Source organism: Myotis yumanensis, unplaced genomic scaffold (genome assembly GCF_028538775.1).
Source record: "Myotis yumanensis isolate MYYU_CA2020_CCGP unplaced genomic scaffold, mMyoYum1.0.hap1 SCAF_1, whole genome shotgun sequence".
Taxonomy (NCBI): domain Eukaryota; kingdom Metazoa; phylum Chordata; class Mammalia; order Chiroptera; family Vespertilionidae; genus Myotis; species Myotis yumanensis.
The window spans coordinates 64,416,097-64,443,664 of record NW_027223752.1 but is presented as its reverse complement, the minus strand read 5'-3'; the positions used below and the strand labels follow the sequence as shown (position 1 = coordinate 64,443,664).

The 27,568-nt window shown below is 39.5% G+C and overlaps 1 protein-coding gene across 4 annotated transcripts; it reads left to right on the top strand.

The window, feature by feature from the left end:
- Positions 1 to 19: 19 nt before the first annotated feature.
- Positions 20 to 27,365, top strand: DTWD1 (DTW domain containing 1). Of its 4 annotated transcripts, none has more exons than XM_070423226.1 (5): positions 20 to 96; positions 5,711 to 6,030; positions 13,071 to 13,214; positions 15,070 to 15,319; positions 27,050 to 27,365. In XM_070423226.1, the coding sequence occupies exons 2-5, from the start codon at positions 5,767 to 5,769 to the stop codon at positions 27,295 to 27,297; spliced, it is 906 nt and encodes a 301-aa protein (XP_070279327.1). In that variant the 5' UTR covers positions 20 to 96; positions 5,711 to 5,766; the 3' UTR covers positions 27,298 to 27,365. The 4 variants fall into 4 exon arrangements, with proteins under 4 accessions (XP_070279327.1, XP_070279338.1, XP_070279334.1 ...); XM_070423237.1 differs by lacking the exon at positions 20 to 96 and adding an exon at positions 106 to 399; XM_070423233.1 differs by lacking the exon at positions 20 to 96 and adding an exon at positions 2,215 to 2,825.
- The last annotated feature ends 203 nt before the right edge of the window (positions 27,366 to 27,568 follow it).

The window sequence follows — 27,568 nt, the reverse complement described above, 5'->3', positions numbered from 1 at the left end:
CTCCGCCGCGTTCGTGCACGAGCAGGGCGGGCGCTCGCCACGGGCTCCCGGGGAGCGGAGGACGCGTGGAGCTGAGCGAGGACCGCGGGCTGGCAGGTCTGAGTCCCACTCCGGTCTCCCGGGCCGGCGTGCGCGCCCCTCTGGGCTCGGTGCCCCGGCCGGCTCCGTGCGGCCGCGGGGAGTGGACGCGCCGTTGGCCGAGCCCTCGCCGAGGTCGTTCCGGGGTCCCTGCGCGGCGCTTGCATTTTTTTGGTTGTTGTGGGCCCTTTGGGAAAAAGACTTCCAGATTTTTCTCAAAAAAAAAAAAAAAAAAAAAAAACGGAAAAAAAAACCTCCCCCCACCCCCTCCAACAATTATTTTCGGTGCTTTCCGCCTCAAAGAAAGTCTGTCCTAGCAAAGTTAAGTCTCTAGGGACCCTACTTTATTCTTTGCATTTTTAGTGTTTGGAGTGGTTTGCGGCAGGAGAAACTCAGCACAGACATAGTGTGCCATGCATTGTAGTATTTAAAATATTAAGATAATGCTTACATAATAAGCAGAGGAGCCTGTTACCTATGTCTGTTATTTGGAGGGAATATAGGACAAGTAAGGAAATATATTATCACTTTGAGATGGCAAGTCCGTGGAGTTGGCGGATAAAGCCGCCACTAAAACCACAACGTTTAAGGGCTGCTTTCCGTCTGAAGCCCGTGCACCGTGCACCGTGGACGGAAGTACCGGCTGCCCCGGCCGGCCCGGGGGTGGTCTGGGAGGGGCCCTGGGTCCTGCGTGAAAAAGGTGATACCTTGGAATTTAAAGAGTGGATGTGAGATCTGTATATGTTATGTGACCAGGTTCTTAAAAATATTCCCGCAAAGAAATATTGGAAGGGGGTTTAATAAAAAACTCTAACACAGGACTGTCTTCTGTAATGTTTCATTAGGAGGTGAGTCAACTTGGTTGTAGTTATGAGCCTTTCCATGAATAACTGTTTTGCAAAAAGAGGTCTGCCAGGCTGCATTTGGCCCGTAAAATTAGTTTGTCAGGAACTTCAGTAGCAAGATGCATACAGTATGCTTTTTCTTTCTTTCTTTCTTTTTTTTTTTTTTTTAGAATGGTTTTGGTTTGGTTAAGTATTTGTTGACTGACTCCTGCTGCATTAGACACAGGGATAGGTGAGACGAGTAAAGAGCTCTGCTCTTGAGGGGTGACTATCTGCTAGGACACATAACTTCATTCAAAAGTACTCTAAGTTAAGGTACATTTTTCCATGTTAAATATGTGGAATCAATAAGTGCACAGAGGTAGAGATGTAAGAGATTACCATAGACTTATCTAGAATCCTGACTTTGAGACTAAAAGTAGAGGATTACGTGCGAGATAGAATTGATGCGACTTGGTGAGTAATTCGTTTTTTGGTGGGATAGGGTAGAAGGAGGATTTGTTTTCAATCTAAGTTGCAGAATGATGGATGTACCAGCTAGTTCCTTAGGAATAGTCTTTTTTTCCCACCCACTTGTTGTTTTTTTAAATCTTGACTGTTGAAATTTTCCCCATTGATCCCTTCTAGCCTGCACCTGTCCCCCACCCCAGGCCTTCACCACACTATTGTCTGTGACCATGGGTGATGCATCTATGCATAAAAGTTCTTTGGTTAATCTCTTCCCACCAACCCACCCACCCCCGCCTTCCCTCTGAGATTCAGCAGTCTGTATCAAGCATCTATTTATCTGGATCTATTTTGTTCATCAGTTTATTGTATTTAGATTCCACATATAAGTGAGATCATGTGATACTTATCTTTTTCTGACTGGCTTATTTCACTTTGCATAATACTCTCTAGGTCCCTCCATGCTGTCTCAAAAGGGTACAAGGTCCTTTTTTATTGCTGCATAGTATTCCATGGTGTAAATGTATCACAGCTTTTTTTTTTATCCACTCATCTACTAATGGGCATTTGGGCTGTTTCCAGATCTTAGCTATTGTAAATTGCACTGTTATGAACGTAGGGGTGCATACATTCTTTCTGATTGGTCATTCAGGTTTCTTAGAATATATTCCTAGAAGTGGAATCATTGGGTCAAATGGCAGTTCCATATTTAAGTTTTTGAGGAAACTCCATACTGTTCTCCACAGTGGCTGCACCAGTCTGCATTCCCACCAGCAGTGCATGAGGGTTCCTTTTCTCCACATCCTCTCCAGCACTTGTCATTTGTTGATTTGTTGATGGTAGCCATTCTGACAGATGTGAGATGATACCTCATTGTTATTTAATTTGCATCTCTCTGATGATTAGTAACTTTGAGCATTTTTTCATATGTCTCTTAGCCTTCTGTATGTCCTCTTTTGAAAAGTGTCTATTTAGGTCCTTTGCCCATTTTTTTTTTTACTTGGATTATTTGTCTTCCTTTTGTTAAACTATGAGTTTCTTATATATTTTGGATATTACCCTTTATCAGATGTATTGTTGCCAAATATGTTCTCCCATATAGTGGGCTCCCTTTTCCTTTTATTGATGGGTTCTTTGCTGTGCAAAAGCCTTTTATTTTGATGTAGTCCCACTTGTTTATTTTATCTTTTGTTTCCCTTGCCCTAGGAACTGTATCAGCAAACATATATAAAGTCTCTTTATGTTTTCCAAATAACTCCCATGCATATATTTGGTGTTAACAAGTATGTTTTGAAGGTTTTGAATCATCACATTTGCAACACAAAATGTGTACACATTTGAGGCAGGCTGTTGGCTGGTCATATGGTTTCAGAGCCCTTTGGAGGTAGCTGCCCATGACCTACTACTGCTGACCTCTTCTTTGTGGCCACATCAGCCATAAGTGAGAATGTGTAGGTGAGTCAGGGGAGGGAGTCATAAATATGCACCTTTCACTGTCTCACAGGTATTTATATCTGATTTCTGTAGGGGAACAATATTTATATAAGGTTCCACTAATATCTATTTAGTTATATGGATGGAAGCCCAAGTATAGGGGATGTTTCTGAGGCATCTCAGGAGGAGTGCATGTTGAGAGCCCTAGAAAAAATGCACCATTAGTTTTCCATTGAATACCCAGGGAAATGAATTAGTCCAAACCATTTTGTTTGTTTGTTTTAGGAGGAGTCCTGTGATTGAAGTAACTCAAGATTGGTACAGCCTAAAAATGTTTCTCTGCAGTCCTTACAAACCCAAATTTAGACATTTTTTTTCTTCCCAAATTTAGACTTTTAAGGCTGCCTCCTGTACTTAGAATGAGTTTTTGATCTTAGGATTTCTTTATATGTATCTGTAGATGAATTCTGCTGATCTACAAATCTCGTGAAATTGTGAGAAAAACATTGAGTCTGTAAAATTCATTTGCTGCAAGTAAGGTGTGAGACTCTCAAGTGATCTTAAAAGGATCTGAGGCTCAAGAAAAGGTGGCACCTTAATATCCTGCACTGTTCTAGTCATTGAGGGCATATTCACAAAGATAGAAGCCATTTTGGAGTAGGTGATTTGGTGTGGGGGTCAGAAGTAGATGATGTCTTCCATTTGTGAGACAAGAAAAAGTGATTGGACTATTATTCTGAAATAGCACTTTTTCTGAAAAATTGAAAATGTAAATCTGTACCTGATCTGTACACATCAAAAATGTTTATTGAGGCCTATCCGGGGTCCATCCAGGGGTGGGTGGGGCTGTGGGAGGTTGGCCGGCTGGCTGGGGTGAGGGACCATAGGAGGTTGGCTGTGGAAGCACACTGACCATCATGGGGTAGATCCTGTGTTGAGTGTCTGCCGCCTGGTGGTCAGTGCGTGTCATAGCGGCTGGTTGACTGGTCGTTCTGGTTGTTCGGTTGTAATGGTCACTTAGGCTTTTATATATATACTAGAGGCTCAATGCACAAAATTCGTGCAAGGGGCTTAGCCCTTGCAGCCCTGGCTTCGTCTGGAAGGTTGTTCAGCTGTCCAGTCTAATTAGCACAGCCGTGGGCAAACTACAGCCCATTTGAAATGAATAAAACTAAAAAAAAAAAAGACTGTACCCTTTTATGTAATGATGTTCACTTTGAATTTATATTAGTTCACACAAACACACCATCCATGCGTTTGTTCCGGCCCTCCGGTCCAGTTTAAGAACCCATTGTGGCCCTCGAGTCAAAAAGTTTGCCCACCCCTGAATTAGCATGTTAATGCTTTTTTTATTATAGGTAGATAAACTCCTGATGAGTAATTAAATTAGTATCACTAAACTTCTTGTTGGTAAATTATCTTGTATATTATGTTCCACTGGACTTTTTGTTCATATTCTATTTGGGAGACCATTTCCTGTTGCAATCAGTATTTTGCCTGTCAGAGTGCCTGGAGCCTCATATTTAAACCCACAATGCCTTAAGACTTTATAATAGGAGAATCATTTTATAGTTTTGGAATGCATATAAAATCAAAAGGCCCCAGTCTCTTTCTACCCAAAAGAGATTGTGCTTACAGAGTATTTGAATACAGTTTTGGCAGCCATCATCCTTCTTTGAAGGAAATATTTAAGTGGAAAAGTCATTTTCCTATTTTATCTCTAGAACTAATAATCTGAATGGTGTAAAAAAAAGCAGTAGGAATTCTTAGAATGAGTGCATATTAATGTTACTCTACAAAACTTTAAAAGATTGTACTTTCTTTTTCAGGGTATATATTTTATCTTTTGGGATGTTTTACAAATAATTGAAAGTAGATGCAGCTCATATTTTAATAGATGTCTGATATATATGTGTATATATTTATATATTTTGTTGTTGTTATTGTTAATCCTTACCTGAGGGTATTTTTTCCATTGATTTTTAGAGGGAGTAGGGGTAGGGGGGAGAGAGAAACTTCAATTGTGAGAGAGATGCATTAATTCAGCGGCTCTCAATCTGTGGGTCGCGACCCCTTTGGCGGTCGAACGACCCTTTCACAGGGGTCGCCTAAGACCATCCTGCATATCAGATATTTACATTACGATTCATAACAGTAGCAACATTACAGTTATGAAGTAGCAACGAAAATAAGTTTATGGTTGGGTCACAGCATGAGGAACTGTATTTAAAGGGCCAGAAGGTTGAGAACCACTGCATTAATTGGTTGCCTCCCACACATCAGAGCTGAGACTATAACCTGAAACACAGGCACTTGCCCTTGACTAGTAATTAAACACAGGACCCTTCAGTGGGACACTAGCCACACCGGCCAGGACTTTAGTTTTATTTTTTATGTGTGTTTTAATTTAAGTTGGAGAGGAACGTATCTTTTAGAACATAACCAACTAAATTTTGCTGATTATATTGGAACCTTGTATTTTCATTAGCTCTGGTTGAGATAAGATGTGATGTAATATCAATTCATAGAGCCTATAGGGTTGAATACATTCCTGTCTGATACATTAAGCCATTGCATTCCTAATATAAAACAAAAGTACTGTTTTTGATTGTTGTTACCTAAACTTTATATTTGAAATAAGTTTTCTAAGAGAGCACCTTTCTGTTTTTATGGGAGGGTCGCTCCAAAGGGTAATTTATGGTTTTGAGTTTATTGCATTTTAATTTTGTATTTCCAATAAATTTAATTCAAAAGTATGCTAATTTAGTGATCTAAAAACTTGTTAACTTTTGTTCTAAAAATAGCACACAGTTGTGAATTAAATTGAGTAATTTTATTTGTGGAGACAGTGAGTAAAATGTTTTGTTTTTATTTTGCCCCCCGCCCCCCACTATTTTTTTTTCCAGTGCACCTATGATAATGTGTTGTAGAAATAGATGTTAAACTTCGGTTTGAATGAAAAATGTCTCTCAGCCCACCTATATTTCTCAAAGAGAGGGAAGAAAATAATTCACGATTTGTGGAAATACAACAACCACAAACTACTTCCACAGCTGCAGAAGATCCTCTTCAAAACTTATGCTTAGCATCTCAAGAAGTTCTTCAAAAAGCTCAGCAAAGTGGAAGATCAAAATGTCTTAAATGTGGTGGTTCGAGAATGTTCTACTGCTATACATGTTATGTCCCAGTTGAAAATGTACCTATGGAGCAGATGCCACTTGTGAAGGTTGGTAAGAAATTTAATTGTTTGAAAGTAGGAACATAGATTTTAAAAAGACATCTCATATTTTCCTGTTCTAATATAATTAATACACTTGATAAATAGCATCATTAGGAAAATGAATTATATTAATAGAAATGTAATCCTACAGACGAAACCTGTTTGTTTTTCTTGTCTCTGGAAAAAAAGATCCAGATTGCCAAAACACTAGGGTCTGAGATGGTGTTTTTTTTAATGAAATCAATTATTTTTTAAATTATTGATTATAATTCACTTACAACCTTGGAAAAAATGTGGTATAAACATGAATACTACAAGAGACAAATTTATAGACTGCCTGAAGGAGCTTCAAAAACTACCTCAGGTCCTTGGACTGCTCTGAGAAAACATATACCAAAGGGCTAGGTAGACTTCATTTTTGTTTAGGCTTTCGTAGAATGGGCTTAGCTCCATCCTATACATGAATATGGAGCACCTGTCAGTGACTAAAATGAAATGAAACTAAAATTGAAAAGACTAAGACCTACTCATTAGGCTCTGTTATAATTTGTAGTAATTTAAAGCCAGATTTTAAAAATATATGTGAATTGATTAAATAGCTTATATTTTTTGTTGCTTATCAAGACTACTATTATATAAAGTCTAAAAATCTGTAGAGCATCATGTCTATGTAATCAAAGAATTTATTATTACACTAGAGGCCCGGTGCACCGGTGGGTTCCCTCAGCCTGGCCTGCGGGGATTGGGCCAAAACCAGCTCTCTGACATTCCCAAGGGGTCCCGGATTGCAAGAGGGTGGTTCTCGGGTGACACACCCTGGAATCTGGCTCCCTCTTCTCTGGTTCCAGGTGCATCACCCAAGAACTGCAGTTGCGAAGCGTCTGCCCCCTGGTGGTCATTGTACGTCATAGCTACCAGTCAGACGGCCAGTCAAACAGTTGCTTAGGCTTTTATATATAGACTAGAGGCCCGGTGCACAAAAATTTGTGCACGCGGGGGTGGGGGGTGGGGGGGCTCAGCCTGGCCTGTGCCCTCTCACAGTCTGGGACCCCTCGGGAGATAACGACCTGCTGGCTTAGGCCTGCTCCCGGGTGGCAGAGGGCAGGCCCAATCCTAGGTGCAGCCCCGGGTCAGGCTCAGAGCAGGGCCGATAGGGGAGTTGGGGCGCCACCCCCTGTCATGCACAGAGCAGGGCGGATCGGGAGGTTGCGATGCCACCCTCAGTCACGCTCAGGGTAGGACCTATTGGGGGGTTGGGGTACCGCCCCCTGTCATACTCAAGGCAGGGTCAATGGGGAGGTTGCGGTGCCACCCCCTGTCACGCACAGAGCAGGGCCGATCAGGGGGTTGGGGCACTGCCCCCTGTCACTCACAGAGCAGGGCCAATCAGGGGGTTGGGGTGCTGTCCCCTGTCACTCACAGAGCAGGGCCCATCAGGGGGTTGGGACGCTGCCCCCTGTCACTCACAGAGCAGGGCCCATCAGTGGGGTTGGGGCTCCGTACCCTGTCACACACAGAGCAGGGTCGATCAGGGGGTTGGGGAGCTCCCCCCTGTCACGCACAGAGCAGGGCCGATCAGGGGGTTGAGGAGCTCCCCCGGTCACTCACAGAGTAGGGCCGATAGGGGAGTAGGGGCACCGCCCCCTGTCACACACAGAGCAGGGCGGATCAGGGGGTTGGGGCGCTGCACCCTGTCATACTCAGGGCAGGGCCAATGGGGAGGTTATGGCTCTACCCTGTCACACACAGAGCAAGGCCCATGGAGGGGGGTTGGGGCGCCACCCTCTATCACCCACAGAGCAGGGCCGATCAGGGGGTTGGGGAGCTCCCCCCTATCAGGCACAGAGCAGGGCTGATCAGGGGGTTGGGGTGCCTTCCCCTGTCATGAACAGAGCAGGGCGGATAGGGAGGTTGTGGCCCCCCCCCCCTGTCACACACAGAGCCACAGGGCAATCAGGGGGTTTGGGCACTGCCCCCTGTCACGCTGATCCCGGTGCCGGGAGGCATATTACCCTTTTACTATATAGAATAGAAGCCTGGTGCACGGGTGGGGGCTGGCTGGTTTGCCCTGAAGGGTGTCCCGGATCAGGGTGGGGGTCCCCACTGAGGTGCCTGGCCAGTCTGGGTGAGGGGCTGAGGGCCGTTTTCAGGCTGGCGGGTGACTGAAGCTCCCAACTGCTCCTTTTATTCTTTTTTCTTTTTCTATTCTGGGCCAGCTTTAGCTCTGAGGCCTCGCTGCTGAAAGCAGGTTTCTGGCCTTTAACTTCTGTATTTGATACAGTGTTGCGGTCCGGCTGGCTGAAGCCCGGCTGACTGAAAGCCAGTTTCTGGGGTTTTGTTTAGCTTCTATATTTGCAACATAGTTGCTTAGAGTTGCAGCTGAGAGGCCGGCAAGTCAGGCGGGGAATGTTGGAGTTCACTATCACTGGAGCAAGGAAGCCTCCCTGTTAGCTTCAGTGCATGGCTGCCAGCCACCATCTTGGCTGACAGTTAATTTGCATAAGAATATGCTGATTAGCCAATGGGAATGGTAGCGGTCGTACGCTAATTACCATGTTTCTCTTTTATTAGTGTAGACTAGGGGCCCAGTGCACAAATTTGTGCACCTTGATAGGAACTGTGGGCTGTGAGGCTGCAGTGGGCACAGGATCGGGTCTCAGCCCATTATCTTTGGCCCCACCCGCCACCACTGCTCCCACGTGCTGACGGCGCTGGCCCTGCTCGCACCCGCTGACGGTGCAGAGCAATTGGGGCCGGCGCCAGCAGAGGGTGCGAACGGGGCCAGCACCGTCAGTGGGAATGAGCAGCAGCTGCTGCCCTAATAGCCCCTCCAGAGCAGGGGAAGGTGGAGAAGCCCCCAGGGGCAATTGGTCCTGCATCTGCCACTTGCACCCACTGATGGCGCTGAGCGATCAGGACCGGCACTGGGTGCCAGCAGTGGGTGTGAGTGGCAGCTCTGGCACTGGCTTGTGGGTGCAAGCAGGGCTGTTGCTGGCAGCGGGTGCAAGAGGTGGCTGCTGGCCCTGATCGCCCCTCAGGAGCAGGGGAAGGTGGAGAAGCCCTGAGGGGTAATCGGGGCTTGCAGCCGCCACTTGCACCTGGTACTAGCCCCTATCACTCAATGCCAGGTGCTGGCAGCGGGTGTGAGTGCTGGGTGGGAGCAAAGAATTTTCAGTAACCACCAGAGGCTCGCCCTGATGACATCGACCAGCACCCCACATTGGTCTGGCACCCCCGCTTACCTGCTCCACCATCCCACCGTGGCCGACAGTTCCCCGCACATCATAGCAACCAGTTCGGTTGTTCGGCTGTTCGGTCTATTTGCATGTTAGCCTTTTATTATATAGGATAGGTGTACATTATTATGTCTAACAGTGACTGGGGATCTAGGAGTAAATCAAATAATGTATAAAATTTGACTCCTCCCTATTAGAATTAGTGAAACTAAATTACACATGAGCTCATTAGAACTGGCTAGTAAGAAAATAAGTTGTAACTACACTTAAAAACATTTAATGTGGTGATCTTAAGTTTCATTAAATTTGAACTAAGAATACTTTAATACTCATATTCTGTTACTTGAATTTCAGTTTAGCCTATATATTATCTTGTCAAGTCCACAGTCTTCTCAGGGGTGTAAAATCATACTTACAGGCTATTGGAAAGTTTACTGGCTGAGAATAAGTATGCATGGACTCTAATCAGCTTTATAGTTATTTCAGAAAAACTGAGAACTTGAGGACAATAATTATTTTTAAGTTTCCCATTATCTTATAAAAATTTAGTTACATTTCAAAGTATTATTTTTGAAGTGTACACAGAATTATTCTATCATCTATTTATGTTATAGCCACATAAAGAAAGTATTTCATGAAAAGTTTTAGTATAAAACTTTTTTGTTATGGTCAAAAGGGATTGAAGATCAGAATAATAAAATTCAATGAGATATTGACAGGGCTAACATTCTCATAGAAATTTAATAATAGAGGATTATTTCCCAAATCAGTGGTCTAATGTACACTACTTAATAGAAATGACTCAAAACACTATGCCAACTGTTTGATCAACGCTAAATGGCCTACTTAACTATGCAGTTTTTGAAAGTGCCTATATTTTAAAGGCCATTTATAAAATTGATGCATTAATTATATATATTAATAATAAAAACTAATTTTTTATTTCTAATTTCTACTTTATTTTTATTTTTACAAATTATTTAGCATTTGCTTTTAGATAGCCTGCTTGGGAAGGGAAGATAATTACGTAATACTAGTAAGTAACTACCTCCCAAGCATTAAATTTTAGTCTGGAAATAAATTCATAAATTCCTGTCCTTTTATGCAGAATTTGATTTTTTTTAGTGCCATGAGAAATGCATGAAAAAATTAAAAGATGCTCTTGGTATTTTTTTTAATAGGAGAAAATCATAAGGTAAAAGGAAGCTTCATTTTTATTAAAGTCCTAGACTTTAAAAGGCTTTCTTTGAGAAAGTAATAAACATGTGGGGAAGGCTTAGTTAGGGCTTTCTGCTAATGGCATTTTGATAAATTTGGGCAGAAAAGTTTGTGGTAAAAATCTCTCATAGGATACATAGGTGTTAGAGGACATATTGGTGTTCTTTACATGTTTGAAAATGGAACATCTGTATTTGAACTACATCTGGGCAACTCTTCTAGTGTTATCCTGTCATTATTTAAGAAGTATCTTCCTTTAAGATATGTGAACTAGAGCACAAATACATATTTCTATGATAAGATCTGTGTCTGTGCTTTGCATAGAATCAGAAATTTCAGGCTTAACTTCCAGAGAACTACAGATACCTGGACTAGGTCCCAGGAATACTTCTTGAGCACAAAATTTGCATAATTGTCTTCTACCGGTGCTTGTAGATTTTAGTCTATAATAGGTTAGGTCAGTGGTCGGCAAACTGCGGCTCTTTGGCCCCTTGAGTGTGGCTCTTCCACAAAATACCGACTTCTGCGCATGGGCCACGTACGTGCGCGCCCGCACGTGGTATTTTGTGGAAGAGCCACACTCGGGGCCAAAGAGCCGCATGTGGCTCATGAGCCACAGTTTGCCGACCACTGGGTTAGGTACATAGTTTGTAAAATACATTAATAACACTCAGTCCTATGTCCTTGATACAAATGATACTTTTCAAAAGTAGCCGGCTGGTCAAAAATGTTGATCACCTTTGGAATTTTCAGCTCTACTAACCAGCCATACAAGAAAATTGATTTTATTAGTACTAGAATACTTGGTCATGATCTGCTTTCTTTTTCTTCTTTCCTCTTCCTACCTTCCCTGGGCAAAGGTAATGCTGACCTGGTAATGACAGACCCTGGGGAAAGGAAATATAGTTCACCTGAGACTGAGCATCATGAGGGAAGTCTGATGTAGAGTTCAGCCAGAAGTAGACTGATGTAAAATCATTTGTGATCTGCCTGCTTAAATGGTAAATTTTCTATAGCTGGAAGTTGCTTTGATGATTTGAACCAGTTGGCCCTAACTTATAACTAATCACTAGGCTTAAATGGAGACAGTAGAAGAAATTGGGTTGGAAACCCTAAATTGCAAACTACTTGGTAAACATTTATGGCCCTTCTGGGGCATACACTGTCCTCTTTCACATAATCATCTGGAAAGATAAAATATGTGCCATTGAGATCATTTAGTAGCATGTACCAACTACTTCTTAAAAAAATAGTTCTGGAATTAATGATACACACAGCAGCATGGATGAATCTCAGAATAATTACTTTGTGAAGAAAGTTAGATGAAGAGAGTATATACTGTATAATTTCATTTTTATAGAAATCAATAAAATCAAGCTTATCTATAGTGATAGCACATCATTGGTTCCCTAAGGACTGTGGGTGGTAGTTGATGGAGATTGGGGACAGAGGGAAGCACAAGAAGACTTTGGGGGTGATGGGTATGTTCATCATCTTGATTGTAGTGATGAGTTCAAGAGTGTAACAGGTTAAAACTCATTATATTGTACAAGATAAGTGTGTGTAGTTTATTGTGTCGGTTTCTTCTCTTTAATAAAGCTGTTTAAAAAATTGTTTTGTACTCCAGGGTAAAATAGCTGTGTGTTCAGGGTAAACACCTAGAGTGCTGCCTGTTTAGTGTAGGACAGGAGCTGGAAGAGTGCTTATCATAACAAATCCTTTGAAACCTGCAGTGCGAAGTCCATCTCAGAGAGGGTTCTTATGTATAGTGGGAGAGATATGAATAAGCTTTCATTTTCATAATCATGGCTGAGTGCAGCACTTGCACAAGAATTATGCAGAAAACCAAACCACATCAGTAAAGTAATAGAAAAATATAACTAAAGAAATGCAAGATAATATTACTTTTGCATAAAGGACATAACCCATAATAAATAATCAAACTTTAAGAGAAATAGGCCAAGTCATTTTGAGAGAGTTATGTTTTTACCCATAGAATGCACCTCCTAGGTCCATTCTGTTACTGTTTTTTTCAGTTGATAATTATTTCATTTGTGTTGTTAAAAGACACTTCTGAGAATGATGATGTTCACAACTAAGGATAATTGGATATATGAAGTCAAAGGATGTATAAGGAACAACATTTTAACTTGAATTTTAGATATGAAACTTTGCCCAAACTTGTATTTCCTCTTATGTGTCATAAAATGAACAAATCTGAAGCTTATAGGAATTCTAAAAAATATTATTGGCACAGATGCTGAAATAGAAGTGATTAGACTCGATGGCTTTGTAACATAAATGAAAATGACATTGGAGCTTTGCTTTAAGAGCAGATTCTCTGTTAAATGAGTTAAAATAGTTGCTCTATCATATGATTAACAATATCAAGGAAGAAATTTGGATTTGGTTTATGACTCTTATTGTTCTTAATACCCTGGTGTAGAAATGGATGATTTTCAAACCATAAGTATATTTATAAAGATGTAGTGTGAGTTTGCTGTTTAAGCTCTAAAGACCATTTGTATTAACATAATAATTAGAATTTTAATATTTGGCTTATTCACTTGTCTTTTTTTATTTTTATTTTAGCTTCCACTGAAGATTGACATCATTAAACATCCAAATGAAACAGATGGCAAAAGTACTGCTATACACGCGAAACTGTTAGCACCTGAATTTGTAAATATTTACACGTACCCTTGTATTCCGGAATATGAAGAAGAGGACCATGAAGTAGGTAGCTTATTTCTTGCAACTGTTCACATTGAATCTAAAAATGAACTTTAAATTCCAGTGTCTTTCTGAACTTACTTGAACACAATTTAATACTTTTCTTAATGATCTAGGGTTATCCTTATATCTAGCACTAAACAACATACACTTCATTTCATTGGTATCTGAAGATATCAGACGATCCTAGATTTGTTAGACTTTTTTGAGTCTTTCCGCTTTTTATCGTTTTTTTTCTGAATTATTTATTTAAGTTTTTACACTTTGCCAATATTATTATGCCTGCTTTTACTTTCTCCCCACTTTATTGTCCTGCCTATACGACACATAGGTGGTCTAATTTGATGCGAACTGAGAAACCAGATTACAAACATGATTGGAATTTCTCCAAAAGAAGAAAAGAAAGACTGAGTGAAAAAAAATTTTCAGAAATTCCCCTAAATTTAGAGCTTTAGTATATGGCTTTTGTAACATTTCTTTTGTCAGCTCAGAGGCCTTCCTTGCTCATTTCTAGATTCTTAATTGGTTTTCACATAGTTGAAATTTCACATTGGTGAGATATTACCGGCCTTGTTGAAAAGCAATTTTGTAATAGATCTCAAAAAGAAGTAGGCATTGGGTACTTTTTAAAGAAACTTGTAAGCCATTTTAGGTATATTGGGGATCATTTATTGGTGTTATTAATCAGAAACAAAATTAAAAATTAATACATACACTCAGTTCTAAAAAGAACTTGGTTTTCCTTTTTCATAAGTATGTTTTTTATTGAGTTTATATAGAAAATTGTGTTTGTAAATAATACCTGAATTTTGGATCTAGGAATATATTTGCATTTCCTTCGTTTGTCAGCGAGGTATAATTTATGTTAATTAAATAGAACACAGTGCTAGGTTCAGTAAAGTGATGTGATATCTTATAATCCAAGAAAATCTAAAACCCCTAGACTTTGCTAATTGAGTGCAGGGGGAATATTGGCATGGATTGTGGATGTTTAAGCAACTTGTATATAACTTTGAAGTTTAAAAATTCAAGATTTTTTGTTTCTTTTATTTTTATAAAGCTTATTTTTAATATTAAAAATGATGCTTGTTAAAGAAAATTTGGGAAATACAGAAAAGTATGGGGATAAAATACTCATAATTCTACCAACATCTACTCATTTCACAGATATTTACTGGATGCCTGCTTTGTGATAGCAGCCATTCCGACATTTCATTGAAGGCTCTAGGAGTATAAATTCTCAGTAAAGTGCTAAAAGAAGTAGTATAATTTATAGAATTTTTCCTTGAAAGTTAGATTTTTCAGTTTTAATTTTTCACTGTAATAGATATAGTTTTAATAAATATTATGGGTGTGGTGGGTATATGGGTATTTAGGATTATTTTATTAAATGCCCATAAGTGAAATTATTTGATGAAAGAGTGTGAACATTTCAAAACTCTTTAAGTTGCCAAATTGCTTACCAGTATTGACTGTGTATCATTTGTTTTGTCTATTATATAGGTAAAAATGGTATTTAATTATTGAGCACTTTTCAATGGTCCTTTTACAAAATATCACACACTTTGCCTTTGATCTTATGAAATATAAAGTTTAGTTTTCTCTTTCAAGGTACAATTAACTAGGCTTCTATCCACAGGTGAATAACTTATTTTGAAATAAAACTTTTAGGTAGTATACAATGATTATAAATTACTTGGAAAGAGTCAAAATTTTACCATATGTATTGAAGAAGTGGATGTAGTAGAAACATGCTTGTTTCTTAAATATTCAATTTTTTTTCTCTTAAAGTTTTAAGTCATAATTTATTCATTCTGATCATAATCACACACTATTAACTTAAGTTTCTTTGCTTTAGGTTGCGCTCATTTTTCCTGGACCTAAGTCTGTCTCAATAAAAGATATTTCGTTTCATCTGCAAAAAAGGATTCAAAATAATGTGAGAGGCAAAAATGATGACCCTGACAAGCCATCTAGTAAACGCAAGAAAACTGAAGAACAAGATTTGAATGACAGCAAGTGCAAAGAGACAACACTGAAAAAAATTATATTTATAGATAGCACCTGGAACCAAACAAACAAAATATTCACTGATGAGAGACTTCAAGGTAAGAAAAAAAATTGTTTTGTATTGCTTCCCCCCTCCCCCAACTTTCATTTCAGAAAACTTCATGTCTACAGACACATTAGAAGAATTACATTAACTACCCATACATCTTTTACCACATTTGCTTTATTTCTCTTTTCTGTATTATGTGTGTTGTATACTTAGATAAATATTTTTTTGGTTGAACCTTTTGAAAGAAGGATGTAGGCTTTACAACACTTCACCTTTAAATGCCTATATACATCTTTTAAGAATAATTGCATGATCATAGTATCATTATCACTTTAAGAAATTAACAAAACTTCTGTAATGTCTAATATACAGTCCAAATTCACATTTCCCTAATTGATCTAAAAATATATTCTGTAGGTTTTTTTCCTCTGATGTATGATGTGGTATGTAAACTCACATTCCATGTGGTTACATCTCTCCATTCTCTCTTAATGTAGAACAGTTCCCTGTTTTTGTTTTTCATGACTTAGAATTGTGTGAAGTGGACAGGTCAGTTGTCTGAATGTTTCATCGTGATTAGATTCAGTTTAAAATTTTTTGCAAGGATCCTTACAGATAAGGATAAATCCAGGATTGCCCATGACAATTCCAGTTTATAACTATTGTTTTGGTATAATTATTAATAAGATTGCTTTTTACTCTTAGAAATGAGGCTATTTAACTGATAAATTATATGATTACCCTATTCATATAGGTGAAGTTGTTTACTTATTGCATCAGAACAGGAGGCATTTAAATAAGTTGTTCCATTATTGGTGATAACTTTCAGTTCTTGGTTAAAGGTGATTGCCAGATCTCTCGGTTCTAAAGATTTATTTTCTTCTTTGACAGTAGTAGTAATCTGTGAGGTGATGCTTTAAGACTATGGACTGTCTATTAACCAACTGCTTTTCATTCAGAGGTTTTGTATTCACTGATGATGATGCTTTTAAATCAGTAATTATATCGAGAATTGCAAAATGATAAAATTTTAATTTTATTATTTCTTCTATATTTGTTGGCTGGCATTCTTATGTAAGGAAGAGCTTTTCCTTTTTCGCCTCCTCTTTTGTCCTCTCTCCTTGTACCATTTATGAGATCACTGTGGTGTGATACATGCCTTTTTAATTCAGTATGTTAAAATCTATAATGATTATATATATTTTTATGCCCAGATTGTCTCAGATTTTGACAGTGGGAGTGCTTCAAGTCCTTTGAGGCATGGCCTCATTAGTCTTTCTGGTTCAGCACTTTTTCCTTCCTCAGACCTAGAATTAAACATTCAAAGTTTACTTGCACTTTTCTCCTGCCCCAGACCTATAACCAGTCATTCAAAGGAACTGTGGGTCTTTTTTTAATGGGGAATGATATTAGAAACCAAGATCTGGTAAATTTATTACTGTTTGGATGTCATTGCTTCAAAGGACAGAGCCAAGAAAAAAAAAAGTGTGTGTGTGTGTGTGTGTGTGTGTGTGTGTGTGTGGAGAGAGAGAGAGGCAGCTTTAACATTACAGTGATTTTCTTTCTTGTTTTATATCTCTTTTTCTCTTAGAGTGAAAAGATTAGTTCCTAATAATAATGGTTTATTAGTAGAAGAGTTGCTTTATTTCCCCAAATCAGTAATATGAAGAACAGGAGCTCTTATGAACTCTCATGCTCTGTTTCACCTACTCAGTTCTTCAGGCTTTCTCAGTTTTTCTAAAAGCTTTAGTTTTATTTCCAGCTTTTTGCTGGCTTTATTTGTGTACCATATGTGATTATAAGGCAAGAGAGCTAGCTACCAACCTAGTTGGTATTAGAGTTGCCAAAACAGTTTCAACCTGGGAGAGCTTCTCCCAGGCTGTTGTCAAAAGTACATCATTTAGAAAAGAAAGTTTATGGCACTTTTCGGAGTCTGACTTGTGTTAATCAGTACCAAGCTAAAGTGAGTGACATTAGTAAAGTTAGTTAGCTTAATTTATATGGTTCATACCTGTGAAATCAACATAAATGTTAGTAAGATTGCTTTCCTGTTCTGTGTGTGCTTATGTGTATGTGTGTGAGAAAGAGAGATACAGAGAAATTGTGTGTGTGTGTGTGTGACACACACACTGGTGCATATGACCTGGAAGAATCTTGTTGCTGATGTTTAATAGAGAAATGGAAATGGAACCCTAAAACCTTGCTCTTTGGAATACTGCTGGCCACATTATCTTGGATGGTTACAGCAGCAAATTACTCCCCAGTTTGAAGATTTTTCTAAGCTATTTTTCTTTATATGGTTATTGAAAGGATCCAATGAAAGAACGTAAGTGAAAACACTTGAAAAAACTATATAAGGAATTTCTGAGGTACAATTCAAAATCTGTTTTCAGAGTGTCCACATGTGTGCTTAAGGCTTAACATCAGATTTGTACAGAATAATTTTTGTTCTTCCCACATCACATAGAAAGTACCATCCATTTTAATTCTGGGCTACATTACATTTTTAAAAAGTATTTCTCAATTACTTGAAAATCATGAAATAAACTGATTTCTAGAGTCAGTCTTCTCTGCATGTCCTACTCTGGCTCCACCGTTCACCACAGGGAAATCGGGCTCTGTGCATATTTACAATCTCTGTATTTGGGAACTACCATTTTCCAGATAAGCCCAGGTATTCCACAAGAAACAACCCATGTTTGTTATAAATCATTGCCTATAGGCTTGAAAACATTTTATCATTTCATGGGATTAATGTGAACAACTCTAAACCTCAGTTTAAACCCTCAAAAGTAATATATTAAAAAAATAATGTTTCTGTTATCTTACTATGAGTGCTGAGGTTACGAATCCCCTTAACAATGTAAAAACATATCATTTTGTCAGACTTTACAGAGGAAAGCTCTGGGTGTTTTACTACTGTCAAAATAAAACATTTAAAGGTTAAATGTCTAATTTAATCATATAGTGTAAACCTACACATGAACTGACATACATTCTTGAAGATTCACCATGGGAAGCTTTGGGGGGATGTGGTGGGAAGGATGGTTTTCTTTTTGTTAGGGAGAGGGTCCAGATGATTAAAGTGGGAATTATATCATAATTTGTTTTAAAAATTGCCAGCTCTATCCCTTCATTGTGACAGATTTGTTCACATTATAAACATTTCCCAAACTATACTTAGTGTGTTAATGCTCATCATCCTAGTATATGATCTCATTTAGTCCTCACAACAATATGATTTTCATTCCCATTTTTTTGGTTGAAGAAATTCAGGCAATAATTTAAGAGGGAAAAGCCATCTACAGTTACCAGCTTTCAAGTTTTACTGCTAAAATAATTTGTGTATTTATCTTAAAGTTATTGATTGCCAGAAATACTGGCAAGAAATTTTTTTAAATGTATATATCAAACTTTTAAAAATATAAATTTTCTAACTAATTTCATGTCTGTGTATTTTAGTGTAATTTAAAAGGTTCTATATGTCTATATATTTCCAAGGACATTTTTAAGACCGGATATATTAGTGATGATAGTCACTAAATCTTGGTTTTTATATTTAACTAGAGGCCTGGTGCATGAAATTTGTGCATGGTGGCGAGGTCCCACAGCCCAGCCTGCCCCCTCTCACAGACTGGGAGCCCTCAGGAGTCTGGCCTCCCTTTGCGAGAGGTGACCGGGCTGATCAGGGGAAGGCGCCAGCCCCATCACCCTGCTGCTGCCGCCACTGCCACAGCCGCCAAAGTGTTTTCATCAACATGGACTCCAGTCCCTTCACCATGAAAAAATGACAACTTTCTTTAGGCATTTTCAAGATGTGTCTTTCATAGGATATGACATTTCTTTTTTTTCTTTTTTTTTTATCCTCACCTGATGATATGTTTCCATTGATTTTTAGAGAGCTTGGAAGAGAGAGGGAAAGACAGAGAGAAACATCAATGTGAGGAAATATTGCCATGAGAAAGACACTTTGATTGGTTGCCTCCTGCATGAGCCCTGACCTGGGCCCCGGCCAGGGAGGAGCCTGCAACCTAGGTACATGCCCTTGATAAGAATTGAACCCGGACCCTGTGGTTGGCAGGCCGAGGCTCTATCCACTAAGCCAAACTGGCTAGGGCAGGATATGACATTTCTTAGCCCCTCCAGCAGCGGACCTTAGTTTTTTCCTCCAGGAGTGTGGTGGGAAAACCCTAGATCACCTTCTTGGATTCTTATTACCCAAGTTACTAAGAACACTGCTAGTGGCGGCGTACAGGGAGCTTAGCCAATGAGCAGTCAAAAAAGGTGTTTCCTCTGCAGCTCATGTGCAGAGGACCCCCTGCGTTGTGTCCGCTGGGTTGTGGGCGTGCCTGAGCCGTGCTGCAGCTGCCGGGGCACGCCCCCAGCCCAGCAGCCCCGCATTGTGTCCGCAGCCCGCCCTCCCTCCGCAGCCAGAGCGTGGGACGCTATGGGCACCGCCATCTTTGTGTCGGAGTGACGGTTAATTTGCATATTACCCTTTCATTAGATTAGATATTTTAGAATATATTAGATGTATTATAGAAACTAGCATTATTATAATAGTTGCTCTTGGTTTGTTTCTTTTTATAAATTACATTGATGATGTCAAAATCCTACGTTAAGATTTTTTTTTAATTTTATTTTTCAATTACAGTTTACATGCAATATTATTTTGTATTAGTTTCAGGTATACAGCATAGTGGTTAGACAATCATATACTTTACAAAGTGGTCCCCACCACCTATGTTAAGATTTTAATTGTACTAATTGCTTACAACATTTTCAATACTTCTAGAGGCATTAAAGACCATTAACCTGCCTATTTCCCTCTTAGTGAGTTTCAAAATGATGTTTTAAATGTTAATTTATCAAGGAAATGAAACCCTTCTGAAAACTGGTGAATTTAGTCCTGTCACAAGTTTAAATAAAAAACGACAGTGGTAGGTAGCAGAAAGAGATGACTTGCTGTGGCTGGTGCTCAATGGTTAGAGCGTCAGCTGTGTGTTCAATTCCCAGTCAAAGGCACATATTTTAGTTGCAGGTTCAATCCAGGCCTGGGTTGGGACTCAAGCAGGAGGCAACCAATCAAAGTGTTTTTCTCATGGCAATATTTCTCTCTTTCCTTCCCCTCCTCCCACTCTCTCTAAAAATCAATGGGAAAGAAATATCCTCACTCCTGGGATGAAGATAGAGAGAGAGAGAGAGAGAGAGAGAGAGAGAGAGAGAGGAGAGAGAGGGAAAGAGAGAGAGAGAGAGATGAATCCCTTAAATATTAACTACTTTTACCCATTGCTACTGGGTCTAAGACTTACAGGTATAAGATTTCAATCTGTGTTTTATATTGCTTCTTTATATACTTTAATGTATTTAAGAAAATATTTTATTTATTTTTGTTAATCCTCACCCAAGGATATTTTTTTTTTTTTTTTTATTTTTTATTTTTTATTTTTCGCTTACAGTATTACAAAGGGTATTACATAAGTGTCCTTTTTTCCCCCCCGCCCTTGACAAACCCCTACCCTCCCTTACCCCCCAGTGTCTTATGTCCATTAGTTATGCTTATATGCATGCATACAAGTCCTTCGGTTGAACTCTTACTCCCCTCCCTCCTGCCCCCCAACTCTCTCTGGCCTTCCCACTGCAGTTTGACAATCAGTTTGAGGCAGCTCTGCCTCTGTATCTATTATTGTTCAAAAGTTTGTAATGGTCTTTATTATCCATGAATGAGTGAGATCATGTGGTATTTTTCCTTCATTGACTGGGTTGTTTCACTTAGCATAATGCTCTCCAGTTCCATCCATGATGTTGCAAATGGTAGGAGTTCCTTCTTTTTAACAGCAGCATAGTATTCCATCGTGTAGATGTACCACAGTTTTCTAATCCATTCATCTACTGATGGGCACTTAGGCTGTTTCCAGATCTTAGCTATGGTGAATTGTGCTGCTATGAACATCTGGTTACATATATCCTTTCTGATTGGTGTTTCTGGTTTCTTGGGATATATTCCTAGTAGTGGGATCACAGGGTCAAATGGGAGTTCCATTTCCAATTTTTTGAGGAACCTCCATACTGCCTTCCATAGTGGCTGCACCAGTCTGCATTCCCACCAGCAGTGCACAAGTGTTCCTTTTTCTCCACATCCTCTCCAGCACTTCTCGTTTGTTGATTTGTTGATGGTGGCCATTCTGACAGGTGTGAGATGGTACCTCATTGTTGTTTTGATTTGCATCTCTCGGATGATTAGTGACTTTGAGCATGTTTTCATATGTCTCTTGGCTTTCTGAATGTCCTCTTTTGAAAGGTGTCTATTTAGATCCTTTGCCCATTTTTTGATTGGATTGTTTATCTTCTTTTTGTTAAGTTGTATGAGTTCCCTATAAATTTTGGAGATTAAGCCCTTATCAGATATGACGTTGGCAAATATGTTTTCCCAAGAGGTGGGTTTTCTTGTTGTTTTGTTGATGGTTTCTTTTGCTGTGCAGAAGCTTTTTATTTTGATGTAGTCCCATTTGTTCAGTTTCTCTTTAGTTTCAACTGCCCTAGGAGCTGTATCAGTGAAGAAATTGTTTTGGCATAAGTCTGAGATTTTGTTGCCTTTGTATTCTTCTAGAATTTTTATGGTTTCCTGTCGTACATTTAAGTCCTTTATCCATTTTGAGTTTATTCTTGTGTATGGTGTAAGTTGGTGGTCTAGTTTCATTTTCTTGCATATATCTGTCCAATTTTCCCAACACCATTTATTGAAGAGACTATCTTGGCTCCATTGTATGTTCTTGCCTCCTTTGTCAAAAATTAATTGAGCATATTGGTTCGGGCTAATTTCTGGACTCTCTATTCTATTCCACTGGTCTATATGTCTGTTCTTGTGCCAGTACCAGGCAGTTTTGAGAACAGTGGCTTTGTAATACAGTTTGATATCTGGCATTGAGATCCCACCTACTTTGTTCTTTCTCAGGATCGCTGCAGCTATTCGGGGTCTTTTTTTATTCCAGATGAATTTTTGGAGAGTTCGTTCTAGATCTTTGAAGAAGGGCATTGGTATTTTAATGGGAAGTGCGTTGAATGTATAGATTGCTTTGGGTAGTATGGACATTTTAATGATGTTGATTCTACCAATCCAAGAACATGGTATGTTCTTCCATCTGTTTATGTCTTCCTCTATCTCTTTTTTCAACGTCCTGTAGTTTTCTGAGTAGAGGTCTTTAACCTCTTTAGTTAAGTTTATTCCTAGGTATCTTAATTTTTTTGGTGCGATGGTAAATGGGATTGTTTTTCTAATCTCTCTTTCTGAAAGTTCACTCTTGGTGTATAGAAATGCCTCAGATTTCTTGGGGTTAATTTTGTATCCTGCTACATTGCCAAATTCATGTATTAAGTCTAGTAGCTTTTTGATGGAGTCTCTAGGGTTTTGTATGTATAATATCATGTCATCTGCAAATAAGGACAGTTTTACTTCCTCTTTTCCAATTTGGATGCCTTTTATTTCTTCTTCTTGCCTAATTGCAATGGCTAATACTTCCAGTACTATGTTGAACAGGAGTGGTGAGAGTGGGCATCCCTGTCTTGTTCCTGTTCTTAGGGGAAATGGTGTTAGTTTTTGTCCATTGAGTATGATGTTGGCTGTGGGCCTGTCATATATGGCTTTTATTATGTTGAGGTATGATCCTTCTATTCCCACCTTTCTGAGAGTTTTTATCAAAAATGGGTGTTGGATTTTGTCGAATGCTTTTTCTGCATCAATTGATATGACCATGTGGTTTTTTTCTTTCAATTTGTTTATGTGATGTATCACATTTATTGATTTACGGATGTTGTACCATCCTTGCATCTCTGGGATAAATCCTACTTGGTCATGGTGTATGATCCTTCTGATGTACTGCTGGATCCGATTTGCTAAGATTTTGTTGAGGATTTTGGCATCTATGTTCATGAGGGATATTGGCCTGTAATTCTCTTTCATTGTGAAGTCTTTACCTGGTTTTGGTATTAGGGTGATGCTGGCTTCATAGAATGAGCTTGGAAGTGTTCCTTCCTCTTGAATTTTTTGTAGTAGTCTGAGGAGGGTAGGTTTTAGTTCTTCCTTGAATGTTTGGTAGAACTCCCCTGTGAAGCCGTCTGGCCCTGGGCTTTTGTTTGCTGGAAGCTTTCTGATGACTGCTTCAATTTCTTCCATAGTTATTGGCCTATTGAGGTTTTTAGATTCTTCCTGATTGAGTTTTGGAATGTTGTATTTTTCTAGGAATTTGTCCATTTCCTCCAGGTTGTCTAGTTTGTTGGAGTAGAGTTGCCCGTAGTATTGTTTAACAATCATTTGTATTTCTGTGGGGTCTGTTGTTATTTCGCCTCTATCATTTCTGATTTGGTTTATTTGGGACCTTTCTCTTTGCTTCTTGGTGAGCCTGGCGAGGGGTTTGTCAATCTTGTTTATCCTTTCAAAGAACCAGCTCTTGGTTTCATTGATTTTCTGTATTGTTTTTTTGGTCTCTATGTCATTGATTTCTGCTCTAATCTTTATTATCTCCTTCCTTCTGCTCACTCTGGGCTTTTCTTGTTGCTCTCTTTCTAATTCTTTGAGTTGTAGAGTTAGATGATTAACTACCATTTTTTCTTGTTTTTTAAGATAGGCCTGTAGAGCTATAAACTTCCCTCTCAAGACTGCTTTCATTGTGTCCCAGAGGTTTTGGATTGTTGTGTTTTCATTGTCATTAGTGTCCAGGATGTTTTTAATTTCTTCTTTGATGTCATCGGTAACCCAATCAATATTTAATAACATGCTATTCAGCTTCCAAGTGTTTGAGTATTTTGGGTTGTTTTTATTGTAGTTTATTTCTAACATTATGCCATCGTGGTCTGAGAAGATGCTTTTTATGATCTCAATCTTCTTGAATTTGTGGAGACTTTGCTTGTGGCCCAATATGTGGTCTATTTTTGAATATGTCCCATGAGCACCTGAGAGGAATGTATATTCCGCAGCTGTGGGGTGTAGTGTTCTGAAGATGTCAATTAAGTCCATCTGATCTAGTGAGTCATTTAGGATTGCTGTTTCTTTGCTGATTGTTTGTCTAGCGGATTTATCCAGTGATGTCAATGGTGTATTAAAGTCCCCTACTATGATTGTGTTATTGTCGATATCTCCCCTGATATCTTCCAGAAGTTTTCTTATGTATGTGGGTGCTCCTGCATTGGGTGCATATATGTTTACCAGGGTTATATCTTCTTGTTGTATTGATCCCTTTAGTATTATGAAGTGGCCTTCCTTATCTCTGGTTATGGCCTTCACTTTGAGATGTATTTTGTCAGATATAAGTATTGCTACCCCAGCTTTCTTTTCCTTTCCATTTGCGTGAAAGATATTTTTCCATCCCTTCACTTTCAGTCTGTGTGAGTCCTTTCCAATGAGGTGGGTCTCTTGTAGACAGCAGATGTATGGGTCATGTTTTTTTATCCATTCAGCCACTCGATGTCTTTTATTTGGAGCATTTAGTCCATTTACATTTAAAGTTATTATTGAAAGGTACTTGTTTGTAGCCATTTCTTTTTTGTGTGTGTGTGTGGCTGTTTTCTTTCTGAGCTTGATATTTCTTCTTTTACACCAGTCCCTTTAGCATTTCTTGCATGGCTGGCTTGGTGGTGATAAACTCCCTTAGCCCTTTTTTGTCTGTGAAGCTTCTTATTTCCCCTTCAATTTTGAATGATAGCCTTGCTGGATAGAGTATTCTTGGATTCAGTCCTTTGCTTTGCATCACTTTGTAGATTTCCGTCCATTCTTTTCTGGCCTGATGTGTTTCTGTTGAGAAATCATTTGATAATCTAATGGGAGATCCCTTGTATGTTACTTTCCGTCTCTCTCTTGCAGCCTGTAAGATTCTCTCTTTATCCTGAACATTTGCCATGGTAATTATGATGTGTCTTGGTGTGGGTCTTTTCGGGTTCACCTTGTTTGGGACTCTCTGGGCTTGTGTGACTTTTTTCTTCCCCACCTCAGGGAAGTTTTCTGATATTATTTCTTCGAATAGGTTTTCTAATCCATGTTCATCTTTCTGTTGTTCTGGCACCCCTATTATTCGTATGTTGCTTCGTTTCATGTTGTCCCAAAGTTCCCTTAGGCTCTCCTCCTGTCTTTTAATTTTTTTCTCCATTTGCAGTACAGTTTGAGTGTGTTTTGCTTCCTTGTCTTCTAATTCACTGATTCGGTCCTCCGCTTCTCCCAGTCTACTATTGATACTTTCAATGGTGTTTTTTATTGCAGCTAAGTCGCTCTTCATTTCTTCTTGGGACTTACTTAAGTTGTTGATTTTTTCATCTGTTTCTTCTAGCTTCTTGCATACGTAGTTGAGTTTTTCATCTGTTTCTTCTTGCTTCTTGAACATCCGGTGCATGTACTCTAGGAACCTTACTCTGAATTCTTTTTCCGTCATGTTGCATATCTCTGTCTCACTTAGCTGCTTTTCTGGCGAGTCCTCCTTTTCTTTCCTTTGGGGGTTTCTTTGTCTACCCATGTTTGATCTCACTGACATTACTAGTTGTTGAATCGTTCAGTGGCTGGACCCTGGGTGGCAGTGGCTGCTCCCTGGGTGGCAGTGGCTCCTCGGTCTGTGGTTGCTCCTTGGGCGGTTGTGGTAGCAGCGGCTCCTCTGTTGATAGCAGGGCCTCTGATGGGTGCTGTTCACAGTTGTGGTGGCTCTTCTGGCTGGTGGAGGGAGGCTTCAGACGCAGCAACTGTTCCCCAGGCAGAGCGTGTGGTGATCAGGAGGCCGCTGTTGCTTGAATCTTTCCGTGGAGGGGTGCAGGTCTTCCCTTGGCTCTTGCAGTCGCGCTGTTTGCGAATCGTTGCCTCCGGGTTAGTAGCCGATCTCTGGATGCTGGTAAACGCTGCCTGAGATGGCGCGGTCTCGCCGCTGCGCTGGCGCCCAGAGGGAGGTTTCAGCCTCAATCTCTAACCATCCGCATTTTTTAGGAGTTTTCTGTCTTTCCTGGCTGCAGACTGTCTCTCAGCTGAACCTCCCCAGCTTGATCAGGCTGATTGTTACCCGTTTCAGCTGCTCGCCCCTATCTGGTCCGGGACGAAGCACCAACACGTCCGTCTAAGCCTCCGCCATTTTCTCCCTCCAAGGATATTTTTTCATTGATTTTTAGAGAAAGTGGAAGGAAGGGGGAGAGACAGAGAGAGAGAAACATCAATGTGAAAGAGACACATCAATTGGTTGCCTTGCACACAAGCCCAAACCAGGGCCGGGGATCCAGCCTGCAACCAAGATACGTGCTCTTGACTGGAATCGAACCCGGGACCCTTCAATCTGTGGACTGATGCTCTATCCACCGAGCCAAACTGGCTAGGGCAAAAATATCTTACTTTAAATTGGGAGCAAGGGGTTTTATCTGTGCTCTTTAAAAAAAATTTTTAAGAGAAATCATTTAATTGTACCACACCCTGTGATTAAGAAATATTTAGTCGTGGGTGGGTGGTTCAACTAGTTGAAATGTTGTTTCATATACCAAAAAGTTTGCAGGTTCGATTCCAGGTCAGGGCACATACCTAGATTGTGGGTTCAATCCCTGGTCATTGTGCATATGTGAGGCAACCAATCGATATTTCTTTCTTTCTCTCTCTCTCTCTCTCTCTCTCTCTCTCTCTCTCTCTCTCTCTCTCTTTTTCTTTCTCTCTCTCTCTCTTTCTTTTTCTCTGTGTCCCTCCCTTCCTCTTCTCTGTCTAGGGTCAATAAACTTCCTTGGTTGAGAATAAAAATGTATATATACTTTTCTTATTTGTTTTTGGCAGGGTTGCTGCAAGTTGAGTTGAAAACAAGAAAAACTTGCTTTTGGCGCCATCAAAAAGGAAAGCCAGATACCTTCCTTTCCACAATTGAAGCCATCTACTACTTTCTGGTAGACTACCATACTGATATATTAAAAGAGAAATACAAAGGACAATATGACAATCTTCTATTTTTCTACTCTTTTATGTACCAGTTGATAAAGAATGCCAAATGCTCTGGAGACAAGGAAACAAGAAAAATTACTCATTAGTTTTTAAGAAGCCACTTTTGTGATTTTATTTTGCTAAAATCAATAAACTTGTAATTGTGCTTTGTTAATTCTTAGGGAATATTCATGTGTCATGTCTGCAAGACCACTTTAAAAAATAAGGCTTTATTTATTTTACCTCATATGTTTTTTAAAAATATATTTTATTGATTTTTTTTTCCTTCCGTAGTTTATTTTTATTTTCTTTCCTGTCTCCCCCAGCCCTCAGAAATGCCACCATATAGAGCCCAGTAGCAGTTAGCTCAGGCTCCAT

Coding starts and splice junctions, on each gene's coding strand:
- DTWD1 (XM_070423226.1), top strand. CDS start 5,767: ATGTCTCTCAGCCCACCTATATTTCTCAAAGAGAGGGAAGAAAATAAT. Junction 13,215..15,069: donor ATGAAGAAGAGGACCATGAA/GTAGGTAGCTTA, acceptor TCTTTGCTTTAG/GTTGCGCTCATTTTTCCTGG. Junction 15,320..27,049: donor CACTGATGAGAGACTTCAAG/GTAAGAAAAAAA, acceptor TGTTTTTGGCAG/GGTTGCTGCAAGTTGAGTTG.